The 27,963-nt window shown below is 39.2% G+C and overlaps 1 protein-coding gene across 1 annotated transcript in view; it reads left to right on the top strand.

The window, feature by feature from the left end:
* The window catches only part of me1 (malic enzyme 1, NADP(+)-dependent, cytosolic), a 70,936-nt gene that overhangs the window by 7,471 nt on the left and 35,502 nt on the right, over positions 1-27,963 (top strand). Inside the window, exons 2-3 of the mRNA XM_039680029.2 lie at positions 18,364-18,497; positions 21,209-21,358. Coding sequence (XP_039535963.2) covers positions 18,364-18,497; positions 21,209-21,358 — 284 coding nt within the window. The remainder of the gene's footprint in view (positions 1-18,363; positions 18,498-21,208; positions 21,359-27,963) is intronic.

Here is a 27,963-nt window from a genome sequence, read left to right as displayed (position 1 = left end):
AAAACAGCCTTTTGATCGCAATCTCCATGCTCATTTGTCCTTCACATTTTTCCTTTTGACAAATTGTAAGGTTCCAGACAGTGTTTCAGCAGAACAGTATTTCTAACTGAGACATGATGTAATTCATTAGAGTAATTTAGCTTGGAAACTTATGGTGATGATACATGGCAACTTTTTGAGCAATGTTGCTGGGCAATGTCAGCGTCAACGGGCAACCAGATGAGGCGCAGGCCCCACGACCGATCTAAATTATCCAGATAGAAATGTATTGCCCATTTTCAATTGGAAAGTGCCCAAGCAACAATCGCTTGGCAAGATTGCCCAGCAACATTGCTCAAAAAGTTGCCCTGTGTATCATCACCTTTAGTCTGTGATATTAGAATACATGTTTAACATCATAATATATGCGTTTGAACATAAACACATTTTGATTTTTTTTTTTTTATAAATAAACATCGGATATCAATTGTTGTTTTGGTGACCACAATAGCAAATAGTTTGTCATATCTGGTCTTTTTCATGTGCAAATGTTTAGCTAAAAATAGGTAAATATGTTTACAAGACTTTATCAGGAAGGAACCTGATAAAAATGTACTTAATTTGATTTTAGTGTGGTTCAAATTTAGTTCCCAGAAAATTACAATTATTTATAAAGTGCATATGAGGCACATAAAATAATTATCCCATCTTGTGATTTGCAAATTATTTAGATGTTATTTTTTTAGTACATCCAGATTATGCAAATGTATACCCCAGGGCTGTTATTGATTAGCTGCTGTGTAAATATAATATGACTTGACAAAGCTTGATAGAAGTGATTCAAGTGAATATGCAAAAAATAATGTTGTTATAAAACCAACATTACAGAATTTGGAGCTGTCCAATCTTATTTATTGATTTTGAACAAGGTTTTTCCCTTGGTTGTCAAATTTGATTTTAAATCTAAATCATATGACTTTGTATCTAAAAGTAAGTAAAAGTAAATTATGCCACGCCTAATGCGATAAAGTGATGGACAGCTCTAATGATAGCATATGCTCTGGAATATTTTGACAACTGAAGGTCAACAAACTTATTACACTTATCGAGGCTTTACAGAACAGTCATATTAATGCCAGTAGCTTTGACATAATCAATCTTTTAGGCCTACATAATTGCATGCACTAAAGCAGGTAAAATTAAAGGAGAACTGATGGTAATGATCCAATATGTAAAACAACATGAACAGCAACTTACAGTGAATGAATCCAGTTCTTATCAGATTACATTTACCGAGTGTTTTGTGACAGTTTTTCACATGGATGGCCACCCTGGTGGGCAAGTGAATGACTTTAGATGTAAGGAGAATGTGAATGAATGGTGTCAAATTAAGTTTCCGGCACAAGCTTTTCTTGTGTGAGTGTATTGTAAACACTTGATCGTTTATGGTTTAATTTTGAAGCTCGTTGAGACAACATGCAAAAACAAAAGTGAAAATCAGCAAAGAAATGGCTAGAGTTGCCAAGTACCCCTTTAAATTGACAAGCTTAAAATACATATTTCCTGTCATGCACAGTTACTGTAAAGCCACCAGGGTGGCAGTGGTGCCAGGCCTTGGGCCCGTCATCGCAAAACTATATTTATTCAACTTTCACATAATGTATAAATCTCAATTTCAAAAAATTGACCCATGGTTTTGTGGTCCTGGATCAAGATTCCCGATGGACACAATTAAGTCCTACATTTTGAAGCCGTTTCATTTAGATCACAATACGAAAGAAAAGAGAATCCCATCTTCCTCCTTTTCATTCAGTAACACATACATCCCTAAGTGAAAATAGTTCAAAGCTTTCAGAGTAAGAAGTGGTTTGATATTTGTCAAATATATTTTTTGTGGTAGATTGGAATCTCTGTAAAAATAATACTCGGCCTTGAATGTACGTGTCCACTGAGAAAGGCTTCCGATCATGGTTATCTCATTAAGAGGGCTCCTGCTGTGTCTGTGTACTTGGATTGTATGTTAAATTACTTTTGGCTGATTCTTAGATCAAGACTAGAAATGCAAAGAACGAAATGGCTCAGCCCAGGGTTTTTATGTTTAACTAAAAGTAGTATTAACATAAATAAAAGAGAGAAGAAAACTTAGTTGAAAAACTTATACTAAATGAAAATTGACAAATAACATGGAAGAACAAAAGAAAACCAATGAAACAATAACATTAAAAATGTGCAAGACATGAGCATGAAACCAAAGTCAAAATAGAAGACCGTATATTATTACAATATAAAAGCATGAACAATGTGAAAGAAGAAAAAAAAACTTAGCATCAAGATAGGAACATAAACAAGTGTAATGTTTTATATCTATGTCCGTTCTCCTCAAGCCAACCTGTCAGACTTTCATTTTAACTAACTCAGGGCTATTTAACTAAATATGACTATTTAATCCATTTATACACCCCTCATATGCATTCATGGGGCTGCTTTTTGTGAAGAAATGAAATCTGTTGAACTCAGTTTCTCCCTGAGTCAAAATGAGAGTGTAGGTTAAAACTATCACTAAGTAATAGTATACAGCCTTCTCTAGATCTGAAACATGATTTTTTGGACAGCATATGGAAGTTGATGAAGCATTATGTTTACTTTTCCTGTAAAGCCTGTAGCCAATGATTTCTTAACGGATTATTTTACCTCAAAATGAACATTTCCTGATAATTTACTCACCCAAATGCCATCCAAGATGTTCATGTCTTTCTTTCTTCGGTGGAAAAGAAATTACGTTTTTTGAGGAAAATATTTCAGGATTTTTCTCCAAACAATGGACTTCAAGCGCAACCAGCATGTTGAAGTCCAAATCAATGCAGTTTTAAAGGGCTATGAAGTGCTATCTTCCAGAGCCTTTTGAAGCACTTCATAGCCCTTTGAAACTGCATTGATTTGGACATGTTGGTTGCAATTGAATTCCATTGTGTGGAGAAAAATCCTGAAATATTTTCTTAAATAATATTAGTAAATCATCAGGAAATTTTCATTTTGAGGTGAACTAATCCTTTAAAGGGGTACTCCACTTTTTTTTGGAAATAAGCACATTTTACAACTCCTCCCAGAGTTAAAAAGTTGGGACCAGAAACTGTCTGGTTACTGATATTCTTCAAAGAATCAGAAAATCGGCTGAAGGGATTCGAAAATGGTAAAACCCAACTGTTTAACTCTGAAAGAGTTGTAAAATGAGCCTATTCCCCCAAAAAGTGGTGTATCCCTTTAACATTGTCACTGCCCTGCTTTGTCAGTCTGCTTAGACCAGTTTCTAGAATGTCTGTTTTGGCTTTATTTATTACTGTCATTGGTGTCATGCTACATTGAGGTATCATTATTGGATGTGAGGTGAAGTGTCCTTGTCATGACACAGCTTGTGTAGCAAGTGTAAAACAACAACATATCCTCTTTAACAATGTTGAATGTTTCTAAATGTCTTCTCTTGGCTCATAAATCTCGGTGGTTTGTCAAAATGGCAAAACCATTTGAGATCCATTAAGATAATTGACATCTTCTGTCTAAACAAAAACAAAAGATAAACACATCAGTCTTCCATGATTCAGACAAATGGACCTATTTGAATGGACAGTTTATGGAGGAATTTACCTGACAGGCAGAAAGCAATTTAGCCTTAATATTGAGGAAGCAAGGCATTTGAAAGATGCTGGTAACCTAAGGAAGGTTATAAAAGCTCTCCAAGGTTAAAAAACAATGTTGTGACTCTCATGTGAGAAAGAGGGCAATTATTGTACCAAAATGTATTGTACCAAAGCAAATTGTAGCGACAGATATGATGTTATGCACATTTGTGGAAATTTGCATTAAATTGTTTTTATAAACTCTGAAAAACAGTAATTAATTTCACAACTCCATGTTTTCCTAATCCCTGAGCATTAGATTTAGCATTAGACATACATTTCTAATTGTAACTATTATAAATAAAAAGGTTTCATGGGAAGAAGCAGCAGCTTATAATCTTGGGAACACTTTACAATAAGGTTTCATTTGTTAACAGTTAACTAGTTAGCATGAATTAAAATTATAATTATTTATAATGTATTTATCAATATTAGTCAACATGAACAAACAGTGAACTAACAAAGATTGTATGGGAACAAAGATTACCATACTGTGTTACCATAGTGTTACCATAATCTTTTGTGAGTTTTAATTGGATCTTCTCCACAAATGATTTCTGAACTCTCTTATATAACTCATTTAAGTGCTGAAATTAAATTATTCTTCCAGACAATAAAATTGGTTCCATTTGGGAAAAAAATGTGTGTGTGCATTGTTCATTTGACACTTTGCCCATTAACGTCCAATTCTTGAGCTAGCTGTCAGGTTGTATTGTTCTCGGGACAGTCAAGTGAATGGAGAACTGGTTCTTATTACTGCAAGAAATGCTCATTTTGAGAGAATGAATAAAACACAACCTGATTATTGGGTGTAGCCTGATTCCCGGACGATGGACTCTTATTAGAAAGTTCTTTAACCCAATCAAAACATACAGTACATCACACAAGTGTAGTCCATTTCACAAACAAATTGACCATTCAAGGAAATTATTTCAAGTGAATCAGAAACAGGCATGACAAACTGCAGTTATATTCTAAGACGAATGTCTCTTTTGAACCAAGTTTGTGTTAGAAATAACCTTAAATAGGGCATTATTTGAAGGGACAGTCATTTGTAGTGGTGTCTGAAAGTATAGTAGATGTTATCGAGTGCACTCGTTCAAATTCCATAATGCACCGCAATAATGAGTGTACAAGGAAATTAAAATTGAATTGTTTTGATCAGAATGGATTTAATTGTAAGTTTTCTAGTCACTCAGTACTCGTTCCTGTGCATATTCTGGGTTTCTGAATAGTTGGTAACCACAGTCGCATTTTACAAAGTAGTTTTTTTCTTCTATAATATATGGACCACTTTCTTTCAGCTAGCCTTGTCACCTTCTCTGTTACTTTTAAACCGTCCCCTTTGTGGTTTCCTATTCCTTTTGTCTAGTTGTTCTGATCCTCTTCCTCAGTGCCCTGATGAAAAGATACAACTGGAGAGACTTGGTTTTTGGTACAAAGAGATGATGACAGACCGTTTTGAGAATCATAAAGGAAAACTGGTGCACATTACAGAAGAAGAAAAATACTCTCAGGGTTGATATACTTGAGAGCAGGTTATGAGCCTGACCACAGCGCCCGGAGGGATTGACTGCGTATTTACCCAGCCTTGACTCGCTCTTGGCCATGAGGTCTCAGAATTTTATTTTACATCCATTATACAATTGGTACTTCAGAGACTGTATGATTTAATAAAAGATAGGATGTCTCCTTATTTAAACAAAATAACTCCGGTTAGGGGGGTGTTGACTCATGGGAGCTTAGGTTCAAGTCTGGCCTGGCATTTTATTTCCATTACCTTTCGAGACACAAGTTTTGTGGCTTTTAGTCTCATGTGTTTGCTTTAAAGTCATCTATTGCACTACTAAACAATAGCAAAATTGGCTTTTAGTAGATAGACAATATAAATTTACAGTTTTTATCTTCTAGGAAAACATTGCAAATAAAAATCTCCCTGTGCTACACATTTTTGTCCAATTAAAATCATGGTTTTTGGTTGTGAATGAACTAATCTGATTTAAAAAAAGAAGAAAAAACTGGGAATGAGCCCTTATATATTCACATGCACAACAACGAAAGCTAGAAGCAATAAAATCAGCAAGTGATAAAAATTATGTTCAGTAGGCTATGAATAATCTCCTTGTAAATGTCACTTTGACCGTAGCACAAATAGCGGCATTCGTTTTTATTTCACAGAATTTACACTTTAATTTGATGGACTAGGCAGTGCTTTTGTACCATTGTTAGAGGTCATGACCAAATTCAATGCAGCTTTTTTCAGTGCAAGTCCTACACCTGCAGTCCAGGCCTGTAAAGATTTTTGCTTGCTTTTTAGAACGGGACTATTAATGTCCATCAACCATTTGAGACCCCACTGGACTGAAAGAACATTTTACTACCTTACCAGAAAGCATTAAAAAAGCCCCCTTTTACAACACTTAAGACATTGTTACCTTTGTGGACAACATGTTAAACATTTTAAAAATAGAAGCGCATGCAGAGGAAGGGGACTTTCACTGGCACGTGATCTGTTTGTGTCCCACAGCTATGGCAACCCTTCTTAACAATCATCTTACTTTTATGGCAGGGTCAAAAGTCAGAGTGTAGCCTAACCTTTAACAATTAAAGGAAGTAGATGGTTGTGGATTGTTGTTTTTTACAAAATGTGCTGTTCTGTTGCTCTGCTGGATAGTGGATTTGCAGATAGGAATAGTGATTTAGATTAGAAGCATATTGGCAAAATTTTAAACAAAGCTGCATTGTCCAGGGTGTGTGATTTTTGGGGTTCACCATATACCTCCATTATATGACTGACAGACAAGAATGGTTTGACCTAAAGATATCAAAATTGAAAATAATGTGGAAATAAAGACAACTACATCTTGGATGCCCTTGAGGTAAGCTAAAACATACCAAAAATTAATTTCAAAGTAAACTATCCCTTTAATTCTTGAACAGGACTTTTCTGAATGTCACTTTGATCTATAGTGAGATACGAACGCCATGTGTTTACTGATGTAACGTTATACATACTCAGTTTGTAATAACACAATAACCATTACGCATTGTTCATTGTAAATGTTGGATTATGAATTATATTGAGAACGTTGTACATAGAAAACATCCTGTAATGTAACTTGAGTGTAAACCTTAGCCACATTCATTGTGAAGCGTATAAGCGATTTGCAAAGATTAAAGGTTAATAAATCTTTACCCTCAATTCTTCTGGAGGTGCAGTATAGGGATATGGATCGTTGGTACCGATTCTGTTTTCGTTTATAAAGCAGTCTGGTGAGAAATGATTTGCGCAAACATAAAAGCATTGACGTTGATCGTGGGGAATATTCCCTTCGAAAACCAATCTCAGCCACTGTGTCTTCAGCGGTTTGGATTTAGGAACATCAAAATGACTGCTGTGTTTGTTATTACACCCAAGAACAGAACACCAAAATTGGTTAGATGTCATTCTGCTCCAATACATCAACAATAGTGGACCATGATGACAGCTCGCTAAGTGCGGGTCTGTGTTGAAACGCTGCTGTCAATCAACAATCGTGGGAGGGGCATCCGTTTTATTGACGTCACACGGTTAAATGGCTTGATTTGAGACGGGAAAATATATAAGGAGATTAAAAAACAAAAACACACTGGATGGGTTTTTATCATTATGATGGTTGTGTACAGGCACTGCCAACACACATTTCAGTACAATCAACTTGAAAAAGTGCATGTACCATTATATGACCCCTTTAATACCTCTAATTTTGCCTTTCTGCCTTCGACTGTTTTTTCATCCAAATGTAGAAAAAGACTATTTTAATATACATATTAATATTTAAGGATGTTTCACATAAGAAACTTTTAGCCTTAGCAGCCTTAAAATCAAAAATCCATTTTCCTTCCCTCTTAGTTGGTGTTGAGAGATAAGTGGAGAAGTGTGATTATGTTGTGTGTGCTAGATCACATATTGATGGTTTTGTCATTGAGTTTTCAGCAGAGTGTTGTGTGTAAACAGACCAATCTCTGTGGACATTATCAAACAGGAAAGTAAAGAATCTGAGTCATCATTCTGGCACCATAGTTTGCTCACCTCTATAAAAAGTCCACAATTCATGCAACACAGTGCTGACTCATAACCAGACATTGTATTATTGATGGAGGGGAATTTCTGCACTTTTGCTGATGTTTTGGAGATGTACTGTATCACATTGATTTTTTGTTGATGCAGTCTTCGCTTTTGTTTGTGTATGTGAGTCACACTCTCCTCCAGATGCTGAAGAACTCTAATTTCAGTACTTTATCTTTATTATTGCTCAATGTTCAAGTACATATTTTTGGCATTTGGAGTAATCTCACAAATTAATGATGCACATGTGGATCTTGCTTATTGCACTTTCCTAAAGGTTCACACGAGTGATTGTCTTTCGGCATTTGAGATTATTTGCTTGTCTTATTTGCTTATTTAATTGTTTGTCTTCTTGCCATTTAAGTGATACTTTTTAAGTGATACTATTTTTTTTTACACAAACCAGAGCCGAGTCTCATGAGTCTCAAGAGTCTCATGCAATGCTATCATAGGCATTAAATGGATTGTTCATCCACATATGACAATTCTGAAAAAAATGCCTTTTTTATCCATTCAATGAAAGTCAATAGGCTCAATGTTGTTTTGAACATCATTGACTCTTATTGTATGGGCAAAACAGTATAAATGTATTTTGTGTTCTGCAGAAGAAAGTCAGTCAACTATCCCTTTAACTTATTATAAACAATATTGATGTCTTGTGGCTTGCTTCTTGAGGACATCGAACCAGCAAACATTCAGACTTATTAGCAGTACCACTCCACCTAATCTAATATGCTTTAGTTTAGGTCAATACAATATCCACACTATTTCCACCCTTGGATTTTTGCCTGTCTACTTTAGTCACTTTATTTGGTCAATTGGTTATCCTTCTTGGCTCTTTTTACTGCTCTGAAAAGGCTGCTTATGGACTGAATTAAGAGCGTGGGAAGATGCATGTGGCATTAATACAACTATTTAAGTAACAAGGGTGTTTATGAGAATAACATAGTTCTTTTATTCCCTATTTGGTCAAATGGAAAGGCCTGTGACATTTCTGTACCCTGCGACAGCTTTTGCTGGAATCAAATGAAATATGTATTTTTAAATATATAGCATTCTCTTAACAGAAAATGTTTTAGTCTTTTCACTTACAGTAGATGAAGGTCACCACTTGGACATAAGAGAAATGTGAGAAACACTATCAGAGCAAAAACTCAGCCTCTGATCTCTTTCTCTGAAATAGAGCCAGTGTGTTTATTAGACTGACATGGACGATTTCCTTTCTCACGTCCCTTTCTCATTTTGAAAATCTGAAATGGGCCAAATAGTGAACCCTGCTTCACACCATGATTTCTGTTTTGAACAAGATATGGAGTTATGTTTGGCGTGTGAATGTTGGTCTACTGTATGTGTGTAGATATGATATAGTTTGGTGTTTTCCTCAACTATAGGGGCTTTTGTCCCTGTGGAATTTTTCGAAAATAAATTATCTTAAAACAAGCTTTTTATGCAAATTCCCACCACAGTTACATAGTTACATACTGTATATAGAATGGCATTTCTGTTACATTTGAATATTTTTTAATATTTCAATATTTGAATTTGTTCTCATTCAAATACTGTAGAAACCAACCAAACATAAAAGTAGCCAAAGTTGAAGAAACACCCATAAGTGCTTTGGTCTCACCCCAAGAACATTAAGTCAGTTTTGAATGTATTGTTATGAAACAGTAGGAAACAATAGCAAGTAAAACTGTTTATTCAAGTTGGTCAGGTGACACACAGATCGGGGAACAAACACTCAGGTGGAGGTAAGACACAGGGACGTTGATGGGCAACCCGGAGAGATGTGATGATGATCGGCGTGCTCAGTGACAGGAACCAGGAACAATAAACAATCCAACCGTGAAGACGTAAAGACGATGACGATCACGGAGACAGGAAATCCACACGGGGAGAAGACTGAAGCCGCACAGGAACAGGACACAACACCGGGGAAGCCACAACGATCTGACAACATGAGACTGAAATTACTGACATTATATAGGAAGCGGTGATGAATCGCAGCTGGTGCTGACAATCAATGGAATTAGTAACCACGCCCACTCATACACACACACACACAAACATCAGAATGAGACAGTGGATTCATGAACCGTGACAGTACCTCCTCCCCTAGGAACGCCTCCTGGCGTTCCCAGCCACACTTACCTGTTGATTGTAATCATCGATAAGGGAGTGATCCAGAATGTCTCTAGCAGGAACCCAACTTCTCTCCTCCGGACCGTAACCCTCCCAGTCCACCAAGTACTGAAATCCTCGTCCCCTCCGTCTCGAGTCCAGAATACGATGTACCGAATATGTAGGCTCCCCATCTACGAGTCGCGGCGGGGGGGGAACCGGGACAGGCGGATTAATGGGAGAATAAAATACGGGTTTGATTTTGGATACATGAAAGGCGGGACAAATTCTCCTGTACGCCGGAGGAAGTTTGAGTCGGACTGTCACCGGACTAATAATCTTGGTGACAGGGAACGGGCCAATGAATTTGGGAGCTAACTTATTAGAAACGGAGCGGAGCGGAATGTTTTTAGTAGAAAGCCACACCTTTTGACCCACGACGTATACGGGAGGCTTAGACCGGTGGCGATCGGCCTTGGCCTTCATGCGCCTCCCTGCTTGGAGCAGAGTCTCCCGGGCTCTGGTCCAAGTACGGTGACACCTCTGGACGAATGCGTGGGCGGAGGGGACCGCGACCTCGGATTCCAGACTGGGAAAAATAGGTGGCTGGTAACCTACACTACACTCAAATGGCGAGAGGCCCGTAGATGACATTGGTAACGAGTTGTGAGCGTACTCAACCATAGAGAGCTGCTGGCTCCAGGATGAAGGATTCTTAGCTACCAAACATCGTAACGTTCTCTCCAAGTCTTGGTTGGCTCGCTCAGATTGACCATTACTCTGGGGATGATAACCCGATGACAGGCTGACCGTAGCCCCCAATAACTTACAAAACTCTCGCCAAAATTTGGACACAAATTGGGAACCCCTGTCAGACACCACGTCCTTCGGGAGGCCATGTAACCGAAAGACGTGATCAATGACTGCGACCGCTGTCTCCTTGGCTGAGGGTAATTTGGGCAAGGGAATGAAATGTGCCGCCTTCGAAAACCGGTCCACCACGGTTAAAACAACCGTCATGCCATTAGACGGCGGGAGGGCGGTGACAAAATCTAGCGCGATGTGGGACCAGGGTCTCGAAGGGACAGACAGCGGTCGAAGTAACCCATCCGGAGGTCGGTTAGACGTCTTGTTAGTGGCACAAACTGAGCAAGCCAAAACAAAATCGTGAACATCACGAGCCATTAATGGCCACCAGAATCGTTGCTTTACCAAGCCGTTGGTGCGACTTACTCCTGGATGACAAGCCACGCTAGAGCAGTGACCCCATTGAATGACGTCGGACCGTAACCCCTCCGGAACAAATAAACGGCTCGGTGGGCAACCGGGCGGAGGCGTTACCCCTTCTAAGGCCGTCTTGACCTTCGACTCGACCTCCCATGTGAGTGCGGAGATAACTACCTTCCCCGGTAAAATACACTCGGGAGTCACCGGGCGTTCGGATGGATCAAAAATACGAGATAAGGCATCGGGTTTGATGTTTTTAGAACCCGGGCGGTACGAGAGAACAAAATCAAAACGTCCGAAAAAAAGTGCCCACCGAGCCTGCCTGGAGTTAAGTCTTTTGGCAGATCTAATATATTCAAGGTTCTTGTGATCGGTCCAAACGATAAAGGGAACCCCTGAACCCTCTAACCAATGTCGCCACTCCTCCAGCGCCAACTTGACTGCCAACAACTCTCTGTTACCAATGTCATAGTTACGTTCGGCAGGTGATAAACGATGGGAAAAAAACGCGCATGGGTGCATCCTGTCGTCTGAGGAAGTGCGTTGGGAAAGAACTGCACCTACCCCCACCTCTGACGCATCGACCTCCACCACGAACTGACGTGTAGGATCAGGGGTGACAAGAATCGGAGCCGAAATAAAACGACTCTTGAGGTTGGCAAATACCGCCTCGGCAGTATCTGACCACCTGAACGCAGTTCTGGGGGAGGTCAAAGCGGTCAGAGGCGCGGCTAGTTGGCTGTAATTGCGAATGAAACGCCGATAGAAATTGGCGAACCCCAGAAACCGCTGTAGGGCCTTACGGGAATCCGGGCTTGGCCAATCCATCACTGCCTTAACCTTGTCAGGATCCATGCGCATTCCCTCAGAAGAGACGATATACCCTAGGAAGGAAACAGACTGTGCATGAAAATCGCATTTCTCCGCCTTGACAAAAAGCCCATTCTCTAACAACCTCTGAAGCACTCGTCTGACATGTTGAACATGTTCCTGGAGAGACGAAGAAAAAATCAATATGTCATCCAGGTAGACATATATGAACTGATCGACCATGTCTCTCAACACGTCATTAACGAGTGCTTGGAAAACCGCTGGGGAGTTGGACAGACCGAATGGCATAACCAAATATTCAAAGTGCCCCCTAGGGGTATTAAAAGCAGTTTTCCATTCATCCCCCTTCCTAATGCGAACCAAATGATAAGCGTTACGCAAGTCCAATTTTGTGAAAATGGATGCTCCCTGTAACCTCTCAAAAGCTGAAGACATCAACGGCAAAGGATACCTATTCTTTACCGTGATGTTGTTCAGCTCTCGGTAATCAATGCAAGGTCGCAAAGATCCATCCTTCTTTCCAACAAAAAAGAACCCCGCCCCCGCAGGAGAAGAGGAAGGTTGAATGAACCCAGAGGCGAGAGAATCAGAAATATATTTCTCCATAGCCTCCCTCTCAGGAATGGAAAGAGAGTAAAGTTTGCCCTTAGACGGAGACTTACCTGGCAGTAAATCTATAGCACAGTCATAGGGACGATGCGGAGGAAGAGAAGCAGCTCGTGACTTACTGAACACCTCCTTCAGGTCTAGGTACTCTGCGGGCACGTTAGATAAATCCATTGCCTCGTTCTGAAACAAAGAATCGGACACAGACGAACAGGCAGACAACAAACATGACTCATGACAGTGGTTACTCCAGGAGGAAATGGAATTGTTGTGCCAGTCGATACGGGGGTTGTGTTTAGAGAGCCATGGGTGCCCTAAAACCACCGGTGTCAGAGGTGAGTCCATGAGTAGAAACGAAATCCTTTCAGTATGATTGCCAGATGTGACAAGTGTGATGTGTTCAGTAGAGTGAGAAATCCTGGGAAGTTCCTGTCCGTTGAGTGCGTTGACAGAAATAGCATGTTTAAGGGCAGTGATGGGAATCTGAAGTTTAACTGCAAGACTGTAGTCCATGAAATTACCCTCTGCTCCCGAATCCAGAAGTGCTTGAGTGGGGTGCGTGGATGTTGCCCATCTCAGTCTTACCGGGAGGAGGGTTGATGATGTAGATGAGGTCTTCTCGACGGAGATCCCACCCGATAGTAGCCTCATACTTACTATCGGGCTTGCTCTTTTACTGGACAAGAGTGGAGGAAATGGCCAGCCTTACCACAGTACAGGCAGAGTCCCTGGGACCTCCGCCTTTCTCTCTCCTCCCGGGAAAGCCGAGCTCTTCCAATCTGCATGGGCTCGTGGTCGAAAACTGGGCTGACCGCGCTCCCGTCGCCACCTCGTGGTTCTTCAAAGTACTGTTGTGGTCGATTAGAGCGTGCACGAGAATTCACGCGATTTAAGCGTGAGTCGACCTTCATCGCCAATTCCACCAGACCATTAAAAGTCTTAGGAAGGTCCAAGATATATATTTCTCTTTGAACGCGGTCAGCCAGCCCATGCAGGAACATGTCCCACTGCGCCTCCTCGTTCCATTTGCACTCTGCAGCCAGGGTGCGAAAACGAATAGAGTAATCCGACACCGAGCCATCCCCTTGGCGTAGATCCGCGAGTAATCTGGCTGCCTCCTTACCCGCCACCGCACGATCGAATACTCTCTTTATCTCCTCGGAGAGTGCCTGGAACGAGTTGCAACAACTGTCCTGGTTCTCCCACACCGCCGTTCCCCAGAGTGCCGCCTTCCCCGATAGGAGAGTCAACACAAACGCTACTTTAGACTGTTCATTATGAAATGTCCGTGGCTGCAAAGCAAAGTGCATGGAACATCTCATGAGAAAAGCTCTGCAATATTCAGGCTCACCAGAATAGCCCTCAGGCGTGGGAAGACGGGGCTCCGGTTGACTCTCATGCGGTACCGGTGGGGGTTGAACGGGCGGTGTGGGCGGCGCAGTGGGACCGCGTAGAAGTTGAAGCTGCTGGGTGAGCTCGGACACCTGTGTCACGAGTGCCTGAACCGCACGACCTGTGTTCGCAATCTCTTCTCCTTGATGATCCATTCTAGAGATGCTGTGTGCGATGAAATCATTCAGCTTCGAACCTGCTGCTTCCATGATTGGTCAGATCGTTCTGTTATGAAACAGTAGGAAACAATAGCAAGTAAAACTGTTTATTCAAGTTGGTCAGGTGACACACAGATCGGGGAACAAACACTCAGGTGGAGGTAAGACACAGGGACGTTGATGGGCAACCCGGAGAGATGTGATGATGATCGGCGTGCTCAGTGACAGGAACCAGGAACAATAAACAATCCAACCGTGAAGACGTAAAGACGATGACGATCACGGAGACAGGAAATCCACACGGGGAGAAGACTGAAGCCGCACAGGAACAGGACACAACACCGGGGAAGCCACAACGATCTGACAACATGAGACTGAAATTACTGACATTATATAGGAAGCGGTGATGAATCGCAGCTGGTGCTGACAATCAATGGAATTAGTAACCACGCCCACTCATACACACACACACACAAACATCAGAATGAGACAGTGGATTCATGAACCGTGACATGTATGATAAGAAAAGCCATATTTCGATTGAGGTTATGCAATGGCTCAACTCAAACTTTTCACATCAGTGAGATCACAAAATGCAATACTTCATCCAAAGTGGCTTATTGTAGCGCCACTGACACTTTTGTGCTTCATGGACTCGAATGTATTCTCCATTACAGGATTAAAACAAAACACTCCCACTGTAAAATTCCATTGAAGAACAGCTTTGATTGTCTGCCTTTTTTTGCCTTGGTGCTTTTTTGGCACTCCATGAAGCAGCTGCAACTTTTTTTCCACGTACAAGTACTGGGAATTTCAGGATTCAGATTGAGTTGTTTGAATTGGAATCCCAGTGTTCTTCTTCAACGTGACCTCTCGCTTGAAGTCTTGAAGAGCTTTTGAAAGCTGTAGACTGGGTTTTATCAGTCAAAAGCAGGTCTTTAATGTTTGCCACAAAGTACTTAGTGCTGTGTGTTTGGGGTGGTACTTGTCATGGCCAAAATAGAGGGGTGGTGGCATTGATCTTGAGATTACAGGTTGGCATGCACAGCAGCCCTCCTTGCTTGAGCTTGTGTGGGCATAACTTATGTTGGCACACAACACATTGGCGCCTTTAATGTGGTTGCGCATGTGGAAGTGTTCACACATTCCTGCCCTGCTTGTCCCTTTATTGCTACAAAAAGCAAACCTGTAACAACTTGAGCCAATAAACATGGCAGGGGCTCTGATATAGGTTTTGTTAATCATTTACTCATCATCATGTTGTTCCAAAGCTGAATGATTTTATTTATTCTGTGAGATTCTCTACAAAAGAAGATAGTGTGATATTCCTGTGTTGTTTGGGTGCCATTGAGTTTTCAAAATTCAGAAAAGCCATAAAGGTTTATAGGGCTGCAATATGGCTAACTGTGATCATCAAATCACAAAAACTGTGAATTAACTAAATAAATATTTTGCAACCCTTTTTATCTAGATAGCAGAGCGCTATACTGTTGTGTAAGTCTCGCACTTCACTTGGCGTCAAAGCATAGTCGCTCTTAACCAGCGCCAAGTACCTCACCAGTTCCCACGCCAGCCTCTCCAGGAGCTCTGGGACTCATTGCTCTAATCTTGCCATCCATGCGTGCCATCAAACAGACCACTTTCCCCAGTCCAGCCATCCATGGCCACAATCAGAATGCCAGTCCTGGGGCCTGTGGACGTGCCCTCCAGAGTTCCACCTGCAGCTCCATTGTCAGAAACGTTAATTTGCCGTTTGGGCCCGGTTCCACCGATGTCTCCATTACACCTATGACACAAGGAACCATTCAGGGCTTGTAGAGCTGTTTGAGTAATTATATTTGATTAGGTAGAGCTGTGTGAGCTGAATGAATCTTTGCTGTTTCTTTTGAGTCATCTCCAGTCTTCTCAAATCGCTAGTTACAAGAATAGCAAGCACTTTTTGGCATTTAGATGTGTCAGTAAAGGTCAATGAAATGCTTATTTGCATCAAAGTTGTCTTGGATATGTAATCATAAGTGTCTAGGGATAGTCTTGCATGAACCAGAATAGAGAAAATAGAATGTCCATTTTTAATTAGTAATTACAAGGGTTGCAGTTCAGACATGGAAAGATGGCGGTGACTTTTCTAGGATCATAAATACAGACCAACAGTGGTGAACTGGACAGTTAGCTTCAGAAGATGACAGACACGATAGAAGCTACAAAAATCATCCATTGATTCTGAGTAATAAGTCTGTATTTTTGCCACAGAATCTTTTTGGAAGCCAAAAAGTGCTGTTACATGCTGTTGTACTGTATGTCTAGCTGTCCTGTCACAAAGGAGTTTTGTCCGAGGAAGTTTGAGAATTTTTACATACTTACATACATATATATAACATTAATATGTTTATATTTATTTACATATTTTTTAAATGTGCATATTAAAATGTATCTACTTATAAACTATATGCATTAAATATAGTTAATTAAAAATCAAACTTTTAAAAATCAACTTTTGAATTTAGCTTGGAGTGAGATTTTTTGCGACAGGGGGGTGTAGTGGAGTGGATGATATTCTCCAACGTGGGGTGGGTGGGGGGGTTGGATAACACTCGCACTCACAAGGTCTCTCGCTCGCTTTCCCTCTCTGCCGTGAGTGCGTGTGCACGTGCTATGCGGTTTGGAGCACAATCTCTGTCTCGTGTGCACGCTCGTCTAGATTCCGGGAGAATTTACCTAATTTGTGGCATAACTACTTGATCACGAGTGCATCAACAGGTAGATATATAAGTAGATATATAGAAAACTCATCTTTCAGGCATTTGGCTGACCAGGTTGACACTTCAGCATGAGAAATCGGGGGTGTGGCGTGTAAGCGTGTGAAACCAATCAAATGCGGGTGTCTCACGGCCAATGCGTTAGAGTTGGCAGCTATGTTACTACTGGCAATAGTCTAGCCTTTGGCCAAAAAATCCTCCAATGAAGCAAAATATATGCATGCCGAGGTCAGGGTCATTAGTCTGAAAGTGACCGATCCAAAAATAAACCTTGTCCAAACCAAAGACTGTAACGTGACTAGTAGCCTTGAGATATAACGGAAACAACATTTCAGGGGGATATGAGGATGGAAAGCATGGTAATTCGAAAATACCACATGTTTTCTACTACAAAGCTTAATGCTAAATCCTGAAGGATCCCTTTCAATTACACTGCAGATAATTCAGTAATATTGCTTTTGATTTAGATCTCACGAAGCAGCTGCAAAATCCTCTGAATTTTTACAAGGCGAGTTCCTCTGGGTCTCAATTGCGTCAATGACACCATATCTTATTGCACGTGCGCAGAGCAGTTTTTGTTTACAAGGTCAAAATCCATTTTTACAAACATACCACTTAACATAACCAGATGAAAAAGGGTTGAAAAGCCAAGCTTGCATATACTTGTTTAAAAGACAGATCTAGCACAGCCTTTCAGGGTTTTGGGCCTTCCTTAGTGGTTCCTCTGAAGGAGCAGCCAGAGGCGCGGCAATGATGATGCAAGTCTGTCATTAAGGAAAAGACAGGCTAGCTTCAAATGCCACAGCTTTTGGTCTTGACAGATATTCATGTGGAGTCTGGTAATATGAACTCAGGGCCCCCTGGCTGTAGCATTTATATTGTAGAGGTCATGGTCAGGATAAATGTCAAGGGGTTGCAGCAGCAAAGTATCAGTCTTGTCCTTTTAGCTGTACATCATACTGAGATGTGATCCAACTGTGACCCCTCTGACCTTTCTTAGGCTTTTTCTGGCATTACAGACTCCCCACCATAACAAACAGTGAGACTGGAACTGAGAACTCCTTTTAAGTCATCTGAGACACACGCAAGGGGAATAGGGGGATTTATTTAAGCTTTTCCAAACAGTCTTTTAATAATAAAGCTGCTGAAGCTTAGCTGGGTAAAGATTAATTATTGAAATGAATGCAAAGTACATATGTTTTTTATTACTATAGTAGCCTTGTAGAGACTTTTACATATTTCCATGGCATGTGTAATTAAGACAATTGTAATTAAGGAAAATCTCAGGACTTTTAATATCTGTTAAATCTGCGTGTGTGTACATAAACATACAGTCTATACCCTGTTTCACTCTAAAAAAAGGCACATTATGGAGGTTGCAAAGTCAGTTTTCTTTTATTTTAAACTTAGCATTGTTCCTGAGCATTGAGAACTGATGTTATCAGTTCTCAATGCTCAGGAACAATGCTCAATAATTGTTAATAGTTGACTGTTTTGTGTCCTCTCTGCAGGGGATGGCTTTCTCCCTGGAAGAGCGCTTGCAGCTGGGCATTCATGGCCTGTTGCCTCCCTGCTTCCTCAGCCAGGATGTACAAGTTTTGCAGGTCCTCAGAAACTACGAGCTGAAAAAGGATGACTTGGACAGGTGAGGAAATGGAGTAGTGACATTCATCCTGTTGCTCTCAGTCCTGCTTCATTAGAATTACTCTCTCAAATCAATGAGTTGACTAAATTTTACACCATCAGATCACAGAAATAGTATTATGTAGAAACACTGAAGTGTTGTTGCCGCCATTTGCACAATATAAGTAGATCCTTTGTTACAGCAAGAATTATTTTCATTTTTTTTCTCTTTTTTGCTTTCCCCATTTTTCTGGACTGCAAAGCAAAGGGACATCAAGAGTTGACAAGACATAAAAAGCATCATCAAAGTGTCATCAAAATAACATCAATAGGTTTTTAACTATAATGTTTGTTTTCATTTTCCCAGAATTCATTAGTCCCTGCAGGGGATCTGTTTTGCAACCCATGTTTTGCATGCCTGACCTTTTTGGAAATGATGTTTCCGTTATATCTCAAGGCTACTAGTCACGTTACAGTCTTTGGTTTGGACAAGGTTTATTTTCGGATCGGTCGCTTTCAGACTAATGACCCTGACCTCGGCATGCATATTACCGACTGCTTGAGCAATGAGGGTGCAATCAAAGTTATATTACTTGCACCCTGCCAACATTTTTAACAAAAATATTTGAAAAGTGTTTGGTCAAAAAAATAAAAAATAAAGTCAAAGTAAAACCAAAAGAGAGAAAAAAACATGCATTTGCTTGGATTAGGCAGGGAGATTGCACAACAATTTTTGACAATCTTCTGACAAAGTGCAGCACAGGCCTCTGAAAGTCTCTGCCATAACAAGAGGGTTTAAGGCTGGGTTCAGACTGTCAACATGACTGAGGAGAGATAGTGACTAAACTTTCCACAACATACAGAAAGATGGAAGGAACAGAGCTAATGCATTACAATAATGTTTAATTTGTTTGATTATTGTCACGCAATGTGGACAACTTTAATGCCCTGTCCCAAAGGTCACCTTTTTTTCTCCCTGTCGCCACTCTCTCTTTTAGCGACTTTTAGGCAAGGCGTTAGCTAATTTCCTTTGAAAATAGTTGGTGACAGTGGTTATTTCAAATGTAGGCGTGCGGCAAGGGCACTCATAATTGAAACGACACGCTCTTTTTTTTCAGGCGCAGTATGTTTGTACTTTGCGGTTATCTATGACAACTATTGACAACAAAACCACCGTAAGCTGTCACGAGACTATCTATGGAAGCCCATAAGGGATAAAATATACATATATAATTTTTATTTTTTTTTTAAACACGGCACACGCTACGACGGGCCGCACTAACATTAAACTTTAATGTCAAGAGGGCCACAAAATGGGCTGTGAGTTTGAGACCACTGTAGTTTCCTTCTGCCTCAGGAAGGTGGGCACACTTTTTCTGAGCCAAACAAGAGAGATATTATGCTCTTGCCTTGATGGAAAGCTTGCTCGCACTTATGGGGAATGTGACGTGGTCTTGTTAATTTGGGTCAGATGTAGAACTTGAATCTATTTCTCCTGAACTTATTTCTATAACAAGGAACTTGTGTCTAAGATCTCTGGAGGCATTTTTGCCTTTTTTCCCCCATTTTTGACATAAGCAGGGAAAACCCCCAATTATTCTTGAGCTTTGTTTCAAGCAGCAGCACATGGTCAAGACTTTTAAATGTGACAGTCTGGTCATCTATCTACTACTTTTGTTGGCATGTTCATTTCATTTCTGTCCTCTGCTATAGTATGTGTCCCTCTCCCTATGCTGTAAACCAAAACAATACACAATACAAATTGAGTAAGTTTCTTGTCTCAACATAATTGAGAAATCTCTCACTGTCACTCTGGTTAGAGAAACAATATAATATAATATGTAATAGAAAATATATTTAAGTAAAATATAATACATCAACATATATTAATATATTATTTTTACACATTAAATATATATTTATTTTAAATATAATTTTATATTTTTTAAAATTCACCATACAACTACAATAAATCCACCATGAAAACCAAAGTAAAGACAAACAAGCATGGATGTTTCATTAAAGACAGAGGAAGCTACTTAGTCTGTTTTTCAACAACATTATTAAAGAGTTTTCAAAGACTTTATTATGTTTTTCATGCTTGAATGTTAAAAAAACACATTATTTTCCACATATTTTACATTACTGCAGTACCTCTCTTCCAGTTTGTCTGTAACACTATTTATTTCCATTTTTTAAGCCCCTCCTTCCGAAAAGCACAATGTGCTCTGATTGGTTGGCTGGACAATTGATTGTTCAACCGCTTCATGCATGTTTTGGAAATGTTACACCCCTAACCACACCTGAGAGTTTCAACACATTTCTGATGCAACTCAATTAGGCCTCGCCCACTTTTTTTGAGTATACCTTGGGTGGAATTTTTTAAATAAGAGATATTCCTACGTGTATTCCCAGAGCAAACTTAAGACTACAATCAATTCAGAAACTAGATTAGTAGAGAATAACCCAATGAGAGGACTCAGTAATGTTGCTGTTCGAACATAAAAAAGGTCAACAAACTAAAACTAAAATGTAAAAAAAAAAAAAAAAAAAAAAAGGGTATGTGTGGTTTGGGTAATCCTCCCTTAAATATCCTGAAGCTATACCCTGTGTCTGTCCTGCTTTCTAGCTTTAGTTCCATTCTCATTGTCCTTTACTTTAGTATTATGCTGAATATTGTCATAAAATGTCCTTTAATGCATGATGTTCCATTTATGTTCCAATTTTTTTCAGATACGTATTTCTGATGGGCCTTCAGGACCGTAACGAGAAGCTGTTCTACCGGGTCTTGATCTCAGACGTAGAGAGATTCATGCCCACTGTGTACACGCCTACCGTCGGCCTAGCGTGCCAGCAATACGGCCTTACCTTCAGGAGACCTAGGTAAGAAGGCAGCTGAAAAATAATTTAATTTTAAATTAAACTTTCTTCTTCAGCACATTCATTTAGCAAACACATCCATCCTACTGGCAGCTTATCTTTTAGCTTCTGGCAAAGTCACTCTGCTTTTGAATTGTTCTACAAATCATCAAATATCTTGCCTCATAGAAAATGAAACTGAACGCCTCTTGGAAAGTTGAAACATCTGTCTGGAAAGTTGAATATACATCCTGTCTTAACAGAAATTGTATTGTACGGTGGAATTTGGAGACTATGCTGTCAGATTTTTTGACTCCTTGAAGTATATGCCAGTTTAAATAAGCATAACTTTTAGTTCATTGACGAGCTTGGCATATGTTGTGAGATTGTTATCGCTCTTTGCTTCCTGTCCTGGTTCAATGTGATTAGCAGCCATTATCAACCATTTTACCTCTCAAATTATGCCTCTTTTTAGCTTTTTTCCTTTCACCGCTGTACTTTGTGGTCTGGACATGATCAAATATAAGAATGCTTTTCAAGTTTTCACATTGTTTTCAGTGATTCATTTTGAGGGATTTCCTTTAGGATCCTCAAATGAGGGGAAATTTTAGAGCATTCCATAACCTCAACGTTTAATGAGATCCTTCTGCAATCTCCCTAAATGCAAAGTATTTGAAAAGAATGCCTAGCAGACTCATTACCTCTGGTGTTATGGTATAGGACAGTGGTTCTGAAATGGTGGGTTGCAACCAAAAATGCAACCCAACTAACCGTATAATTGTGCATCGTTAAGATAGCAGGATACATTAAAGGAATAAATTAAAGAGAAAAGTTTCCATATATTTTGTCGATGAGGTTAGAGACTGTACATCCAATCAAACTACTGTATGTTGGTGCACTTGGTTATATTGATAATATTATTATTATATTTTTAAAGGGCTAGTTAACCAATAATTAACATTCTGATTTACTCACCATTATGTTGTTATTACTTTCTTCTGTAGAACACAAAGAAGCTTTTTTTAACAATATATTATTTTGTTTTTCACTGAAGGAGGAAAGACATATAGGTATGAAATGACATGAATGAATGACAGTAAATGATAACTGAAACATTCCTTTTAACCTGGTTAATTAAACTATGCTGCTGTTATTTACAAAATAATTTTGAGAATAAGCAGTTTGTATTCATTTTAAAAATGTCTGATTTGAATAATGGATGTATATTTTGATATTCATATTCTCACCAGAAATTATTATTATTATTTTTTTTGTATAATGGCTGATAAATGAAAATATCACCTAATATCATATATCATATATATCATACCTATAATATAATAGGCCTATATGTTTTTTAAGTAGAAACTGTTATGGTGCTTTTATATTTTGCACCCCCAATTTCAATTTTGCGCCCACATTGACTAAAAAAACAACAACAACAATTTCTTCTTTCTTCTCTTTGAAGCAAATCTCTCTTTTATGTATTCACACTCACACAAAGACTTCCTCATGGGTGTTGAATGTGTCAAACGGACCACCGGGGTAGAGCAAAAGTCTCAGATTAGAACGCTAATCACAACAACGTGAAATACTCAGTGTGAGGTGCTGCTGGGTATTATTGCCTTGAATCTCTCACACACAGACAAAGCAGCAGTCTATTCCTGATTAAAGTATATACATATTATTAGGGCTGTCAAGCGATTAAAATGAAAAAAAAAAATCTAATTAATCACATGATGTGGCAATTCATTAATTTAATTTATTGCCAATTTAATTGGCAGAAATTACCCCCAAAAGATAACTTAGTCATTGTGTTAAATGAGAAAAGCATCAAATACTGTAGACATTACAAAAAGAATTGGGTGGTGATGGTGCAGTGGATAAGACACATGCCTTTGGAGTGAAAGACTGTGAGACACCAATGTGTCCCTGAGCAAGACACTTAACCCCTAGTTGCTCCATAGGTGTGCGACTTCTGACATATGCAGCAATTGTAAGTCGCTTTGGATGAAAGCGTCAGCTAAATGAAAAAAAAAATGATTCAACATATTATTTAATTACACATAAACCTTTAGGCTTCAATGCCCATGAGGGTGAGTAAATGATGACAGTGACCTACTGTATGTCTTTAAAGTTTTTTTTATTATGGAAATATGAAAGTATTTTTAATTATTTTTTTTTTTTAAATTACAATTTTTAATGAAAGAATACTCTAAATAAAAAACTGAAACTGTCAGTAGGTGGTGGTAAATGTCTAAATGAGTAAGTCTTTGAGTAATTCATTCATTTGATTCTTTCAAATGGCTGATTCATTCAGGAATTAAGTAAATGAATGTCTTTATGAATGAGCCAGTGCATCATTGGTTCACCCGATTGATTTTCCCAAAACGCGTATTCATTCAAAAATGAAGCACCGCGATGTGTTGCTCGTAGATGCCCAACAGTTCTTCTCTGGCTTTAATGTGAATCTGAATCTGAATGCATTATGCATTCTTTTCATCAGATCTTCTCAAGCTCTATCATGTTGGAAGGGAAGTCGGTGGACAGCCATTTTTAGGTTTCTCCAGAGATGTTCGATTGGGTTTAAGTCTTGGCTCTGTCTGGGTTCCTGGACATTAACAGAGTTGCATGAGCCACTTTTGCATTGACTTAGCTGTGTGTTTAGGGCAGGGTTCCTCAAACTCGGTCCTGAAGGGCCACTTTCCTGCAGAGTTTAGCTCCAACCCTGATCAAACACACCTGAGCATTAATGAATTAATGTCTTCAGGATCACTAGAAACTCACAGGTAGGTCTGTTTAATCCGGGTTGGAGCTAAACTCTACAGGACATTGGCCCTTCAAGACCGAGTTTGGGGAACCCTGGTTTATAGTGTCATAGTCCTGTTAGAAGGTCAAACTTCTGCCCAGTCCAATGTTGTGGATGCTCATGCATTAAAGCGATCCCTATATTTTGCAGTGTTGAGTAACCTAGTCGCTGCCACTGAAAAACACCCCCATGGCATGATGCTGTTACCACCAGACTTTACTGTGGGGATGGGGATGTGCAGATGATAAGCAGGGCCTGGTTTCCTCCATACAAGGTGCTTGGTTCTGAGGCTCATCAGACCAGAAAATCTTGTTTCTCACATAAACAGTGCTTAAAAAAAAATATTATTGCAGGTGGGTTTTCATGTGTCTTCACTGAGGAGTGGCTTGAGTTTGGCCACTCTGGCATAAAACCCAGATCGGTGGAATGCTGCAGTGAAGTTTCTCCCTTCTGATCATGGAGCTCAACTAGAGTGACCATCAGCTTCTTGGTCATGACTCTAACCAAGGCCCTTCTCAATCGATTGCTCAGTTTGGAAAAATACTTCCATAATCCATTATCTCCTATATGAACATTCAATGCCAAGATTTTTTTGTAGCCTTCCCCATATCAGTTTTGACACAATCCGGTCACTGAGCTCTGCAGCCTGTTCCTTTGATCTCATGGCTTGCTCTGATATGCATTTTCAGCTGTTAGGCTTTTTATTGAGAAGGTGTGTGTCCAATTCGTACAATTTTAATTGAGTTTGCCACAGGTTAACTCCAAACGAAGTGTAGTAACATCTCAAAGATGATCCCAGCGAAATTGGAATGCTCCTGAACCAAATTTCATGTGTCCCAGAAAAGGGTACGAACAGTATTTTATTTTTAATAATTTTGAGTAAGTTATAAGTTATCAAACTGTGTATTGCTTTGTCATTATGATGCATGGAGTCAACACTGACGTGGGAAAAGTCATTTAAAGCAGTTTAACATAATGTTGCAAATAAAAAAATGTGAAAAAAAAGGAAGAATACTTTCAAAACACACTGTATATATGAAGCGTGCCAAATTAAATGTACGTTTTGTGATTCTTTTTAAAAAAGGCAACATACAGCACAATAAACAAGTGTCTTATCACTTTGGATCACCAGACATACAGTAACAATTAACAGCATGTTGTAATTTATCATGTCACCTTTCTTGGGCTTGTTCAGCAGGGTTTATAAGATCTTTGAGCTCCAAATAATGGCCCAATGTGAGATGACCTTTTTGCAATGATGGTTTAGACAGATCTTCCTGCTGACCCTCTTATTCCATCACCGATCTTCAGATGCCAAAGAACAGAATGGAGATTTCTGATATATTCTGAGGGTGACCGACCTTCCACAATTTTTTTTAAATAAATAAAGACTTTCATGTGAAATGTCAGGGGTGTATGAATGACCTTTCCATGACCGAATAACAGTTTAGGTATAACTGAATCCAAATGTGATGTTAATAAAAATCGTTTTGGCATCTTTTGTGTAGTCTTTTGAAAGAGAAATAGGCGCATTATTATAGACTTGGACTGTTTTATAGAAGTCGTCTGCTAGTTTATTTCGTTTCAGTTAGATTCTGAGTTAGAGGGATTTGCTGTTGGAGCTCCAAAGATCTAAACTGCAGTTATCGAATTCCCTATTAGCTTATTGACCTGTTTTAGAAGGGCAACATGGATTAACAGTGTAGTTGGAGCTTTTCCCCCTGTCATTATTCCTGAGATAATGACAGAGGATTTGTCATTTATGTTGAACATATTTAAACTCTGTGGCCCTTATAAAGAGGTTTAAGACTAGCATTCTTTTGTTTGGCCCACACTAAGATTGCATCGATGAGTGTCTAGGACTTAGAAACTACCCATTCAATCATTTTATCCTCGTTTCAAGAGAGACGTTGGTCTCACATTGAGTGGTTGATTGTGCTTACTGGGTTTGAGCCTTTAGAAAACCATCAGTTTAAGATTTATTCTTACATAAATGGAAATAAAGTTTGGAATTACAAAGATTTCACAAATAACGTGGCATAACATTTGGGATTAATCCTTTTGCTGATTTTGGGCCTTTTAAAACAATTTGGAGCTCATGTAGTATAGGCTTTGTGGGGTATAAAAATGACATCCAGAGTAAACACACAGTTGTAGGTTGTGGAATGTAATTTGTCTCTCTTCTCACTTCTTTAAGGGTGTCTGATCAGGATTTTTGGAGCTGCCGATCACTGATCACTGCCTATAACAGGAAGCAATATCTACCGATACCGATACAGATCTATTTGATGCCTTCTTTTGATCATGTAGAATAGTTTATAGGGATGCTCCAATTAGGATTTGTATACTTCTTAAAGGATTAGTTCACTTAAAATAAAAAAAAAAAATAAAAAAAAACATATGCTGATAATTTACTCACCAGCATGTCATCCCTCTTTCTTTCTTCATTTGAAAAGAAATAATGATTTTGATGAAAATATTACAGGATTTTTCTTCTTATAATGGACCCCAACCGTTTCAAGGACCAAATGACTGTTTCAGTGCATCGTCAAAGGGCTTTAAACGACACCAGACAATGAACAAGGGTCTTATCTAGCGAAAAGATCGGTCATTTCAAAAATAAATTAAAAAGTTTAATTTTTATAAACACAAATGCTCGCCTTGCTCTGTTCTGTGATGTGTGTTCGTAACTCTCCTGTTCAAACTCGTTCATCAAAAATCTAATGAATAAACCAAATGACTCGAAAAAAGATTCTTTCATTTTGTGTTCACCTGTAATGTATTCATCAAAAACCTTCATTTATTTTCGACTGAAGAAAGAAAGACATGGACATCTTGGATGAAATGGGGGTGAGTAAATTATCAGCAAACGTTTTTTTAAAAGTGAACTAATCCTTTAAAATAAAAAGTTAACGTCACAGTCAGAAGTTTTGCCTGGAGCTATATTGGTTATTTATGAACTTTTCACAGTTTTGTCTTCAATTCCTATACACCTTGGAGCACTTTGGGACTCTCAGGTCTTTTTGATCCAATTAGAATCGCACTGTCATGTACCTTGCAATTTATGGAAGCTATACTTTGGACTTATTTAACTTATTCCCCTAGTACTAGCTACGAAGCTGTACTCTGACCTTTGAAAGATTACAACATGTTGTGGTTTGAAGCCAATGTGTTGTAGTAGAAGATTATGTTAATAATCTGTGCAATATTCAATGTTACCCAATACCAGGCCACTGTTTCTCTGTAACATATCATTGAAATTGGCAGAGTTGTCGAAATTCCTTTCCTTCTAGTAAAATTGTGGAAAGCAAGAAAAAGAAAAACCGAGAGCCTGATGAGAGAAATAAGGTGTAGCATTGGCAGTTTCAGTTGATGTACTTGTTCATGATGGGGTGTTTTTATGATGTTATTTCCACATGCAAGTATCCAGCAATGGAACACTGTGAGGTAATAATATTAAATAATTTTATTAAGTTAAGTGCTAGTGCACTGCAGATTCCAGAATAATTTTAAAAATTCATTTGTGTTGGAGGCCCCGAAGCGTCTTCCTATCCTGTGAATTTGCATGTACTATAGTTGATTTGCTGTACAGAATGTGAAGCACTGAATATCACAGGACTTATTTCCTAGTGGTATAATGTTGAATGGTTTACCATTCTGTGATGGATGTAAATACCCTCCAGTTACTCAGAAACCTCATTTTCCAACCACAGTGATATACTGCCACATTCTGATTTTTTGCTTTATCCCGAGAAGAAGTCAGAGTTGTCTGTGTGGGATGGTTGTCTTTTTATGATGGTATACTAACCAGAAGGCAAAA

Source organism: Pimephales promelas, chromosome 12 (assembly GCF_988280905.1).
Source record: "Pimephales promelas chromosome 12, fPimPro1.hap1.1, whole genome shotgun sequence".
Lineage (NCBI taxonomy): Eukaryota > Metazoa > Chordata > Actinopteri > Cypriniformes > Leuciscidae > Pimephales > Pimephales promelas.
This window is presented reverse-complemented; position numbering and strand designations above follow the sequence as displayed.